The sequence below is a fragment of the Poecilia reticulata genome, linkage group LG19, assembly GCF_000633615.1.
Source record: "Poecilia reticulata strain Guanapo linkage group LG19, Guppy_female_1.0+MT, whole genome shotgun sequence".
In the NCBI taxonomy this organism is placed as follows: Eukaryota; Metazoa; Chordata; class Actinopteri; order Cyprinodontiformes; family Poeciliidae; genus Poecilia; species Poecilia reticulata.
Window position 1 is genome coordinate 28,294,329 of NC_024349.1, and position 13,387 is coordinate 28,307,715.

General features: G+C 39.4%; 1 protein-coding gene across 1 annotated transcript; it reads left to right on the forward strand.

Moving 5' to 3' along the window:
- Positions 1-980: 980 nt before the first annotated feature.
- Positions 981-9,965, forward strand: ace (angiotensin I converting enzyme (peptidyl-dipeptidase A) 1). The gene is made up of 10 exons (XM_017310665.1): positions 981-1,312; positions 6,155-6,322; positions 6,551-6,638; positions 7,324-7,421; positions 7,494-7,663; positions 7,792-8,015; positions 8,090-8,234; positions 8,410-8,508; positions 9,065-9,187; positions 9,277-9,965. The coding sequence occupies exons 2-10, from the start codon at positions 6,200-6,202 to the stop codon at positions 9,509-9,511; spliced, it is 1,305 nt and encodes a 434-aa protein (XP_017166154.1). The 5' UTR covers positions 981-1,312; positions 6,155-6,199; the 3' UTR covers positions 9,512-9,965.
- The last annotated feature ends 3,422 nt before the right edge of the window (positions 9,966-13,387 follow it).

Sequence of the window (13,387 nt, forward strand, 5' to 3'; positions counted from 1 at the left end):
TTTTAACAATTACTCAACTGCAATTGATTTTCTGGCACAAATTCTCTAGTCCAGGTAAAATGCTCAAAAAAAAAAAAAAAAACTCCTCTGCAGTGCTGATGTAGTCTGAGGAACTCTAGTTTTTTTTTCTAGAAATTTCTGTGATTAATCTCAAACACACATTTTTGACTTTTCTCATGTTTTTGTTTCTTCTTGAACATTTCAGAGATCTTAACATTTCTGAGTTTAAAATGCAGGATTAAGCATTTAACCGAGGGTGCTACGAAGGATCATTAATTCCTACAGTTCTCAACACACAGAAACAAAACAGAGGAGAATCCAGAACTCAGACATCTACAGTCACCGGCGGTGGATAGAGATATTCTGTTTAATTAAAACATTGTTGAAAAGGACAGGAGGACATAAGCATTTCATATCAGTATCAATAATTAGTATTTTGTTTTAAATATTTGAAATGTGACCTCTCCTGTTTTATCCATAGTTTCCCGTTGAGCTGTTGCTGCCATCGTTGGATATTTGAGCAGTAGAAAACGATCGATTTTCGTATTACGTGCTTTTTATTATTTACCGGAAGTGAAAATAGGCACAAGTAAATTGTTTGTAGCGAGATGCGACTTTTTTTTCACTCAATAGTTTGGTTGGGTAAATCACTGCCTTTTTTAGGAGTTGTGTTTTGCGAGGAATATATCACAACAATCAAATATTAAAGAATATTAGTTGATATTAGAAAAAGAACATAATAATCGATAATTTATTGGTTGTGTTATGACTTCTCCAGGAGGGGCTACGGCGCCCCCTAGCGCCTCTAGTCAACACGACCGAATGGAGTTGAAGGGAGGGAGGAGTTCACTTGGAAATATGACAGGAAATCAGAATCACCCGCCACTTCTTCTCAGCCTCTGATTGGAGGGTAAATTCTTTTCAGTTCTCTGGTGTTTGGAGGGAGGGCTGAAACCAAACTGGGTGGGGTTAGCGTGCTACTTTAAATAAATCTCTGTGGCTTCTGAGGAGCAGAAGGCGCTTCATTCCTCATGCACCAGTTGTCCCTCCTCTCTTCCTGCCCTGGCCACCATGGCTCCTGGCGTCCACAGGTTGGTAAAATCAGCCTGGCTGCCGCTGCTGTCCGTCTCGTTGCTGTCTGAAGCTCTGTGTGTCCGCTGGACGCCAGGGGACTATGCGGACACAGCCTCAGATGCCTTGAGGTTCCTCAGTGACTACAACAGCCAGCACTGCAGTGGAGGTCTTCTTTAACATCGAGTCCGCCAGCTGGAACTACAACACTAACTTAACGGAATTCAACTCCAGGCTGCAGGTAGAACATGGTAGTGTGAATTTATTTTTATGTTTTTTTTAGATAAAAGCCATCAAACCACTCTGTTCCATCAATTATGGAGAAATACAGTATTAACTTGACACTTTGTGATACTTTTTTAACCTATAGAATTCACTACTCTACACTCCATTTAAACAGTGATTCTTGAGAATAGGGACATAACAGGTCCTATGGATAAAGCACAAAATTTGAATAAAATATACACAAAATATAATTTTTTCAAATATCTGACTAAACTAACCTGGGTCATGTGAGCACAACAATGTATATTTTCCTGGTGTTTGCTGAATATTTTTTTATTTTAAACATTGTAGTCGGTGGATGATGCCTGTAAAATCCAGGAGCAGAACTCAATACATTATAATAGTTTAAAACAATTAAAGCAATTTTAATCACTCGTGAAAGTCTATTCCTATGTACCTATTATGAACTTTACATAAATTATCAGTTTACACATCAAAAGTGAACCCATGAACATGAAAATTTAAGTGTGACAATAAAACATGAAAGTGAGGATCAACGACAGAACATTCCCGTTCACTGCACCTTACAGGAACCTACAGTAAAGAACAATAGAGCAATTAAACAGAGAAAGTATTTGTATTTAAGGAGAACAGAAAAATGGCAAATAAAAAAATAATACTTACAATTTTAAGACGTTGTGGGCTCGTCATGTATGTGATATCATAAGAAGTGATGATGATTGGGACCGGATGCCTGGGGTGGAAAAACATTTCTGGGTGTCTTCTTTGCCTGTTTATGTTAGAAGTAGAAAAAAATAGTCAGCAATGTCAGAGTCAGTTGATGTTGGCATCAACTATGAAGCTGTTATAAGTGTGGACTTAAGGAGACAAACTACCTTAAAATCTTTCCATCCATGATCTGAACACACCTAACCTTGCAGGGTGGTGAGGGGGCTGGTGGTGCCCATCTCCAGCAGTCATCAGATGAGAGGCAGAGTTCACCCTGGACAGGTCACCAGTCCATCACAGGGCCCTGAAAGACAACAACAAATACAATGTATGAAAGAGAAATGTTAGATTAATAAAGAGAAAAATTCTCTCCAGTTACTTTTAAATCAAATCATGTTTATTAAGCACTTAGTGTTGGTAACACAGCAATTTTTGTTGAAAATGTAGCTAGCTCCTCATTGAAAAAACAAGCTTACATCATGAAGACAATGTGGAGGTTCATCCTTAGAGCTGGTTGGTGATCTGGTGGAGTCAGAGCTTCTTCTGAGACAGAAAGTCTTTAGGTTTCCTAACACCTGATTTCTCTGGCTTCCTCTTTCATCTTCATTTGCTTAGTTAGACTGCAAACATGTTGAAGATAAAATCATTGATGAACGAGTTAGAACAACAACCACCTCACAATATCAAAGTCTCTCTGTCTTATGGAGCTTTATTAAAACCAGGTTAGTTTATGAATTAAAGTATAAGTTGCAATAAACAGCCTCCATGCAGTCATAACATGAAGCTGAATGATTCCTATTGTAATAATCATACAAGTCACAATAAAATTGATAAAATAATTATTTAAGAAACCAACGTAAGTTATATATCTTTACTGCACTGTTTATAATTAAATGAAGATAATTAATAAGCAAACTTGCCACCAGCTAGCAACACTTAGCAGCCTTCATCCCCCCGGACTCCTTTTGTGACACACATTTCATTTCTATCAGTTGTTGTCTCGTTGTGTTGTCGTCTAACTCGGATTAGGACGTCACCAGCTTGATTTTACCAATATTAGTAACTATAGACCCTTTTCACATGACGTCACACAACTTCCGTTATGGCTCGAAACGGTGTATCTTTAGTTCCGGTGTGTGTAGTTAATGCTGTTTCTGGACTCTAAAGCTGCTGCCACAAGTATGACTTGAAGATATATCACTATTTGCAAACAATTTTTCTTCATCAACATAATCTAAACTGGACAAATTCCTCGCTGAATGATACCAGTTTGACTACGAAGGGACGTGTTTTGTTTTTTTCTAGCTGTTAGTTGATATGCTAGGATAGCAATAGTAATTTGTTAGCTGGCTAACATTATGTAGCCTTTCTGTTTTGGAAATAGAACGTATTTAGGCTCTAATCTTAATCAGATGTTTATAGTATAGACTGGGKTTGCCACCCGTCATGTAAAATGCATGATTGTATTAAACCCTCCTCATTTACGCTAGTTTCACTACTGTCTCTACTTAGCGGGTGCTAAGTAGAGACATTACCTGTAGCCACAAGTCCAACTCCATCATACTGGAAAAGGCTTTGTTCATCACCAAACTGCTCTTGGACGGTTGGGAGAAGTTGCTCTCGGAGGACATTCTGGTACCATTCTTTATTTGTGGCTGTGTTTTTAGGCAAGACTGTGAGAGAGCCGACTCCCTTGGCTGAGAAGCAACCCCACACATGAATGATTTCAGGATGCTTTACAGTTGGCATGAGACAAGACTTGTGGTAGCGCTCACCTCGTCTTCTCCCAACAAGCTGTTTTCCAGATGTCCCAAACAATCGGAAAGGGGATTCATCAGAGAAAATGACTTTACCACAGTCCTCAGCAGTCCACTCCCTGTACCTTTTGCAGAGTATCAGTCTGTCCCTGATGTTTTCCTGGAGAGAAGTGGCTTCTTTGCTGCCCTCCTTGAGACCAGGCCTTGCTCTAAGAGTTTCCGCCTCACAGTGCGTGCAGATGCACTCACACCTGCCTGCTGCCATTCCTGAGCAAGCTCTGCACTGCTGGTAGCCCGATCCCGCAGCTGAAAAATTTTTAAGAGACGTTCCTGGTGCTTGCTGGTCTTTCTTGGGCGCCCTGGCGCCTTTTTTGGCAACAATGGACCCTCTCCTTGAAGTTCTTGATGATGCAATAGATTGTTGACTGAGGTCCACTCTTTCTAGCTGCGATACTTTTCCCTGTTAGGCCATTTTTTTGCAGTACAATGATGACTGCACRTGTTTCTTGAGAGATAACCATGGTTCACAGAAGAGAAACAATGATGCCAAGCACCAGCCTCATTTTAAAGTGTCCAGTGGTGTCATTCTTACTTAATCATGACAGATTGATCTTCAGCCCTGTCCTCATCCACACCTGTGTTAATGGAGCAATCACTGAAACGATGTTAGCTGGTCCTTTTAAGGCTGCAATGAAGTTGAAATGTGTTTTGGGGGATAAAGATCATTTTCTAGGCAAATATTGACTTTGCAATTAATTGCTGTTAAGCTGATCACTCTTTATAACATTCTGGAGTTTATGCAAATTGCCATTATAAAAAACTGAAGCAGTAGACTTTGTAAATATTAACATTTGAATCATTCTCAAAACTTTTGGCCATGACTGTACTTAAAGTGTACTTTCACAAATTTAAGTATGTTTGAAGTATACTAAAGTATACTTTTTTTCATCTGGGTATGGCCTCCTTCAGAATAACATCATATAAATTGAGGTAGTTTGGCATTTCGTCAACTCCATCAGATGTCAACTCCATCAGTTTTTGTGACTTTCAGTGAAATTGTTGTCAAATCTCATTTAAATGTGCAATTAATTCATTTTAATGTATTTTACATAAATTGCATTACTTCACATGTATCAAGTTTTTCATTTTACTCACTAGATTGTCATCACTTTCAGTTCTGTGTCAACTCCGTCATGCAGTGTCAACTCCATCAGATGGATTTTTTGTTGTTTTTGTTTTAAATAATATTTATTTTGTTTCTTGGGAAGCATTTGTCTGTAAAATGAGTAAAAATATCACTAAAAGGGTCATTAAAGATTATTTTATATTCATTTTTGTCAGATGGTGATGACAAAGTTCTAGGTCAGGTCGATTAAAAATTTAATAAAAAAAAAATGTTGCAACTGGGAGCCTGCACCTTAGCATCTTTACATTTCCCAAACATTATTTGTCATATTTGCATACATAAGGTTGAGAAATAACAAAAAAAAGGGAAAATTAAAACCCATTTTGTCCCTATTCTCAAGAATCACTGTAAAATTAAAAAAAGAAAAGGCAACAATTTGAATTTAGTTTGGTTGGGTAAATTTAACACTGACATTTAAAGTCAAATGCAGGTTGCATTATAATGAACAATCCTATAGTTTGGTGTTTTTTTTTAAAATGAACTTTTAAATGTCATAAATTCGATGTGTTGCGTTTTGACGTGCGTTGCCTCAGATATTTTTCCTTCGCATGACACAAACTTCACATCACACTCGGAGCACAGAAGTTAAACAAAGAAATATAAAGTCAACAACTCTGAAACACCAAAAGAAATTAGATTAAATCTAAATGACATTTCTGGGTGTGTTTCGATGTGAATTGTCTTAAAAATTGAGTAATTATAACTTTTCATTTAACTACTTGATAATTAACAAAGATTAACTTACTGCCCTCTGGAAAAATTCCACAGAATTGCATTTTCAGGCAAAAGTTCAAACCAACCTTTGATGAACCACAAACCCAACAAATGGAGGCACAAAATGATCGTAGATGCTCAGATTCAAGTTGTTTGAACTGTATTTTAGTTTGGGGGCTGGGCAGGAGGAATAGTGGTAATAGGGTGTTTTTTGGTTTGTATTTTTTAATGTAAAATTTATCTTTGAACCATCATCTCTTGAAGCTCCACAGCAGTCATTGATGGCTCCGATGCTGCTGCCCCAACAGGAGAGATGACATCTTTAAAAAGTTCTGCTGGCACAGATCAAACTTTCCTCTAACTTAACCATGAGTTTCAAGGCCTTCATGTAAAACATTTGTTTAGAGTTTGACTGCGTTTCATTCAACCTCCCTATCTATCATCATTGACTTGTGGTGCCTCTTGTTTTTAGGTAGCGGCAAGCCTTGTGTATCAAAATTTTTCAGAAGCCTGGGGAATGAAGGCCAAGCAGATCTTCTCTAAAGAAGTACTTAAATCTCTTTCTGAGAAGGACAGAAGGCTGATTGCTGGTGTCAAGTTTCTGGGCAGTGCTAACCTTCCACAGGCTGAGCGAGTGGAGGTACAGTAAGCCCTTATGTTACTACAGTTACTATATTTAGTTACTATAGTAACTAAATGTTACAACAGTAACATTTAGTTACTATAGTAAATGTTACAACAGTGAAGTTACTGTTGTAACATTTACAACAGTAACTAACATTTAATTACCACAGTACTTAAATGTTACTACAGTAACATTTAATCTCTTCTGACCTATTAATGCCCATAAACTTGCTTCTCTTTGTAGTATAACACCATCCTGAACACAATGGAGAGTATTTATTCAACAAGTAAAGTGCACCCACTGCCAAATGTTACCTGGAACCTGGAGCCTGGTAATCACACATTTACAAGTGTCTTTTGTTGGCAACATCAATAAACTGCAATTTTATTATACTATGTTTTTGAGCTGGAAGTGGTGAACAAGTCATTATTATTTGTTTATATATTAAAAACACTAGTGCCGTGGCGTCAAATAATTACTAGAGGAGTAATGTTGACACAATGGTTTTTAAGCCACAATGACCGTTTTGTCTACTAAACGAGCTTAATGCATTTGCATATTCCAGGTTTGTGGAGCTCAGCAACAGAGCCTCTCAAGGGGATAGTAAGAACTATGGGCTTGAAATAAAATGGCAAAAATCCAGACAGGGTCTTTAAAAAAATAATCATTTTTAGGTTTTAATGACACTGGAGCTTCTTGGCGCTCTTGGTATGAGTTGGAAACCTTTCAGGAGGATTTAGAAAGGCTCTACAAGACAATTGAACCACTCTACTTGAACCTGCATGCCTTTGTAAGACGCAAACTCTACAACCTCTATGGTCCCAAATATATCAACCTAAAAGGACCCATCCCTGCACACCTGTTGGGTAAGATGCATGTATAACAGACATGTGAAGCTCCAAGCCACGATGGAGACACTTAATGGTCATTGACCCTTCTCTATGAAGATATTTCCATCAGTGCCAGTTAGTCTCACAGTAATTTAGGATTTCTCCACTACGTCTTCATCCTACCAGGAAATATGTGGGCTCAGTCATGGAACAACCTCTATGAGATGATGGTCCCATTTCCTGGCAAACCTTTCCTAGATGTGACTGATGAGATGGTCAGACAGGTGCGGATTGAGGACTGAGGTTGGGGAAAGCTAGCTCTCACAGTCTTTAAAATGTTCATTTATTTTTTGCAGGGCTACAATGCTACACACATGTTCCGTGTGGCTGAGGAGTTCTTCACGTCTCTGGGTCTAAAGGAGATGCCTCCAGAGTTCTGGGAAGGGTCGATGCTTGTTAAGCCTGAAGGTCGGGAAGTTGTGTGCCATGTGTCTGCCTGGGACTTTTATAACCGCAGAGACTTCAGGTAAAAATTTTAACCTGTGGCATTATGGTGGCTAACCCACTTGCTCTGCAACCTGGAAAACTATAGCTGGGAGTGTGGGGGAAGCAACTTCAAATGCCAGTAATCTGGTCGATATTTCATTCTTGCAGGATTAAGCAGTGCACCACAGTGACCATGGAAGACCTCTTCACTGTACACCATGAGATGGGCCACATCCAGTATTACCTCCAGTACAAGGATCAGCCTGTGGGCTTCCATGATGGAGCCAACCCTGGTTTCCATGAAGCTATTGGTGACCTTATGTCCCTTTCAGTTTCAACACCCAAGCACCTACATGAGATTAATCTGCTGGAGTCTGTGACTTCTGACAATGGTACTGACCAGATATCTTCTCATTAATTCAGACGGACTCTTAAACAGAATAACTATTCTGTCTTTTTTTACCAGAAAGTGACCTGAACTTCCTGTTGAAGACTGCTTTGGAGACTATAGCTTTCCTTCCTTTTGGCTATCTTGTTGACCTCTGGCGATGGGATGTGTTCGATGGAAACACTCCTCCAGAGAAGTACAACTCTGCTTGGTGGAACCTCAGGTGAGACCAAATAAAACTTGCGTTTTAGGACTGGTGGTTTTTTACAAAATCACTTTCACAGAGAGTCTGAGCCACAACAACATCTGGAAACTTTCTCTGCTGTCATTCTGACTGTGGTTCCAGATCTTAGCCTGGCTTGTTGACCCATTTCTGTGATTTCTAAATTTCTTCACAGAACAAACTACCAAGGAATTTGCCCTCCTACCAGACGTAGAGAGGAGCACTTCGATCCTGGGGCAAAGTACCATGTCCCTGGAAACACACCATACATCAGGTAAAAGATCTTCCACACATATGATGTTAATTGAAGTAAAATTAAGTAGGTAGTAAAGAATGTATTGATGAGCTCTCTAATAACTAATTTCCCCCATTATTGGAAGTCTGAAGCTTTTTTTCCCAAACTAGGTTAACACCTAGTTTTCCATCTCATACTTCCACATAAAACCAAATGGGTGTTAAAATTGCATCTGGTTTTATCATTTCCACAACCTGTGCACTGAAAACAGTCCTGGGCCACACAGAGACTTTTTCCCTTTGTTGGCCTCATCCATCTCGGTCAACTAGTGTGAGCAGTCATGGCAGGCTTCAGTGTGAGTAACTGTGTGTAGTTACTGTGTGGGTAACTACAACATGATTTAAACTGTGTAGTAAAGAGCCAGGGGGAGGATGTGAGCATCACATAAGTGTGATTGACAGCAATGAGTCCCTCCTGGTTTTGGTTTCTGATCAAGCCTTTTATATTTCTCCTACTTCCAGATGGAAGTAGGAGCACAGGGAGGAGGCAAAAGAGCTTGGGGGCTTTTTTTCTCACGTTCTTCTTTCCTCTGCAGGTACTTTGTTAGCTTCATCCTGCGATTTGAGTTTCATGAGAAACTCTGTGAGGTAGCCAATCAGACCGGCCCTCTGCACACATGTGACATCTTCCGTTCTACAGAAGCTGGAGCCATCCTGAAGTAGGAATGAATTTTTGTTTCTGTTTTTTTTAATCCACAAATGAGTACATTTTACTTCAGTGTTGCAATGTGTGTTTCTTTTTCCCTAGGAAAGTTCTCGAGGCAGGCTCTTCAAGGCCTTGGCCTGACGTGCTCCAGGAGGCCATAGGCACACGTGAAATAAATGCCACATCATTTCTCAAATATTTTGACCCCTTAACAAAATGGCTGGAAGAGCAAACTGCCAATGAGACCCTTGGATGGCCTGATCTCGACTGGGTTCCACCGATCCCTGAGGGCTACCCTGATGATATTGATGCAGAATTACAAACCTCACCTCTGTAGAAATAATTGAATGTGGTTTTATGTTTCAGACGGGATGGTTTCTCATCTCAACTGACTCATTTACCTGGACATAATGAAGCTGATAAGCAGGGAGTGGTGGTGGGCGGGTCAATTTAAAAGGCGTCTGAAAACCAGACTGCGCCCATGCTAGCTGGAGCGCTACAGTTGCTGTGTTCTGGTTTTAATGCTCAATGTTAAGAAAAGCAATTCAGCAACTTTGTCTCAGTGTGTTAAAGCCTAGGTCACCAAGCTCTCTGCATGTGCATATTATGAGGTGTATTTTTATCTTCTGTGACTGGAATGTAAAAATCCTCTTCATCTTCATAGCATAATTATGGGCTATTGGTGAAGACCACCCATATGTGGTTTGATGTAGTTTTAGCCTAAAGCATATTTAGTTTTTCTCTAATTTAATGGAATGTTGGTTTACAATAAAGAAACTCCTGCTACTTAAGATCAATCTCTTTTAATATTCAAGTCTTGCTTTATTCTCAGTTGATGTATTAAGCGAGATACAAACAACTACCAGATAACATACAGAAATGTTTTACTGGTTCTAATGTTAACGTTAGAACCAGGACAACCATGAACAGACTGAGCACTTCAGTCAGTGGTGTAAGGATCTGGAGTAAGCTCAGCCTACAATTGAAGCAATGTCCCAATATACGTTTATTTACGAAAAAGTTCAGACTGATGATTTTCATCAGGTAACGAAGATCTGAGATAAAGTTGAATGGATGTTTCTAATATGGCAAACAGAATTTTATATGTGTTAGATGGTACTTTGTGTGGCTCATTTACCACACAGTGCTTCTTCATACCCCTTTCCAGTCACGTTAAATGGGACTTTTGTGTTGTGTATATTGCTGTAAGTATGTAGATGGGTATGTATGGATAGATGAATACTTTGTCTCACGTGTATAATGGAAATGGAAACGCAACTTATGACTTCAACAGCTCTACACAGGTGGTGTTCTTTAACAGCCTGTCGGTTACCTAGAACTACAACACCTAGAACTACAACACTAACCTGACAGCACAGCTTCAGGACTGGGTGTGATTTCTGAAGTGTGATTTCATTTATTATTTGGCAAAACAATTTCCATGATGGAATTGGTCATCATTGGTGCAATTGGTGCACACACTGCAGGTCTACACTGGCACTCCATCTTCATAGTCAACTATTAAGTAACATTGTATTGCATTATTCAAGCTTAAATCATTTTGAAGTCCCATTAGCCAAACAGGTGTGTCTTTATTGCAGAATGTGGTTTTGCAATGGTTTTAAGCCGCAGGACGAAAATGCACGTGATTTAAATATCTTTTTCTAAGGCTTGTATGTTGCAGAAGAGCCTGATGGGTTCACTGACCACGATTTAAAAAGCATGACTGAAACGGTTTCTAGGTTTAATGGCTGTTTTGTGTGGGTGGATTTTTCACAGGTAAATCTGGAGTACACTGTGTTTCTTTGAAATTCTTTGTAAAACAGTAAATATGAAGTAAATATATCAATCCATTCATCCATCCATCGTAAGAGCGATCAGAGTTGCTTTTGCATCTCAGTGAGGAAAACCTGTTGTGGTCACCTAGCTGGTGATCGTCCCTGACTTGGGGCAGGACGGTGGTGGCAGCGCTGGTTGGAGGAACAGACAAGCTGTGGAGAGAGAACCATCAGAGACGAAATCTGATTTAAAGAGTCCTGCATAATTTTGAATAAGGCAGGGTCAAGACAGGATGCAATCACCGATTACTTAGATGGTAGAAAGAATTCTTACTTTGGATTCAGGGTTCCTTAAAGGAAGACGTTTTCCCCTTCGCTGCCAACAAAGATGGGGGAGTTCACATGCTTGTCTGTGCCTCACCATTGCAGTTCCCTGCAACATAGAGGCAGGAAGTGTTGCTGCGTTCCAGTTGTACTCAAAAATTGGTAATTCTCACTTCAAGGTCGGAAAAAAAAAATCAACTAAAAGGCCCTCTGAAGTCTGGAAGCATGGGAGCAACTCCCACTGCCCCGTTACCATTTGTGAGGCTGACTTTGCGTTTCAAAATGGCTGCTCCTCGTGTCAACATTTAGTATGATGTTGTGAAAACATGTTTCTTTTATGGAGCAAAGTGGTGTTTGCTTATGGAAAGTCAACATTAAAATGTGTAAGAGTTACTACAAACAATGTCTGTGGGTGTAACCAAGTCACAATTCTGACCTCTTAACTGTTGCCCTGGGTGAGACATCAAACCAGCTCGGAGTTCCCACGTCCCAGTTAACTGGAATGCAGCACCAGCAGCCAGGCCCGTTTGTTCAACATGTCAGATGCTTCAGGTGCTGTGACGTGCTTCCTGTTCCTTCTAAAAACTGAAAATGGGTTAATGCAATGCATTCTGGGATTAACAGTTGTCATACTCTTTGTTTCCTGTATGTAGTTCAGTCCTTCATGGCTGGATCCCAACAGAAACAGGTTTAACGATGAATGAAATGAGAAACGGGATGAATGTTGGGAACCAGAAGAGCTAATGAGGAATTTGTGGTCACATTTCATGGGACACTGAGTGACCATTGTTCTGAGCTAAGGAGCTGCTTTTGTCAGAAAAAAAGTTACAATATATGTGTAAGAATATATAAATGTCTATTTTACTTTAGAAAATTTATCATCAAAATAAAGCATTTTAGTTCTTCTCAGGCAAATAAATATCCAAATATAGAGATAGCAGTTTGTTCAAATGAGCACAAAAACCCAGTGTATACCGTATCCAGCAAGTATTCACAGCGCTAAGATTTTTCAAATTTTGTTATGTTAAATGAATATTTCTTCAAAACTCTACACACAAAACTCCTATTTTGACAACATGGATTTTTTTTGAGTGTTTTAAATGCGATTTGGTTTCATCATCATCATCATCATCATCATCATCATCAAATAATACTAATTAAATAATTAATTAATAATAATAGTGAATTGTGAAGTGTGGATTTCCGGTTTTCGCCAGAAGAGGGCGGTGTTGTATCAGAAATGGCTGGTTATAGATGACTGAACTGGAAACACGTTTGAAAAAACTCTAAAGTACAGCTGATTCTTCTATAAGGCTAAGAAAGTGAAGCCCTATGTATTTATTTATTTATTTTATTTATTTAATAAAATTAACTATAACTTTCTTGAGACACTTGTGAATTGGCGCTATGTTTGCAAACAGAAACCTGCTAAAAAAAAAAAAAAAAGATTTATCACTTCGTTACACGAGGTGGCGCTGTGCACCGTATTATTAACAGACGCATAAGAAAAATAAAGACAGAAGAGCTGTTTAAACAAAACTGACTAAATATTTGTATTATTTTAATATCTCCTTTACCTCTGGCACTGTTCGGTTCAGTCCTGTCAATTTGTAGCAGTGCTGACTGCATATTCACAAACAAGATAAGCAGAGAAGAGGAATTCACCCTCAGGACACATCAGTTGAACTATTTATTTATTTTTTACCTTCTTCTTCTTGTTCTTCTCCTTCTCTCGCATTTCACGCAAACTTCCCCGTCCTCTGCTGTCTTTAAATGACAACAGCAGTCAGTGGGAGGCCGGCTGGCAGTCTTTCAATAAAGTGTGATCTCTAGGCATTGTTAAGAAAACATTGCATAAAACATTAGGGAGACGGTCTGGCTGCAGGATTAGTCTTTAGAAAACATGCCCGCTGCACCATGTTGCAACATCACGGGGGTGAAATCGGTGGTGACCTCGTTTTAATGTTTGCAGAGCCTCAGCGCTCAGCGCGGTTCACAGGTAAAAGTTAAGAAAAATGAGTTTATGGGGGGCAGCGAGTGCATATATGCGCCCCGGGCTGAAGGCTGGGTTCCATCAAGACTTCGCCCGGAGCGCAGAAGGAAGGAGGGAG

Bases quoted from the DNA above. Each gene is read 5' to 3' on its own strand.
- ace (XM_017310665.1), top strand. From the start codon at position 6,200: ATGAAGGCCAAGCAGATCTTCTCTAAAGAAGTACTTAAATCTCTTTCT. The intron at 8,016-8,089 runs GTACTGACCAGA...TTTTTTTACCAG, and splicing joins GTCTGTGACTTCTGACAATG to AAAGTGACCTGAACTTCCTG. The intron at 8,509-9,064 runs GTAAAAGATCTT...TTTCCTCTGCAG, and splicing joins GGAAACACACCATACATCAG to GTACTTTGTTAGCTTCATCC.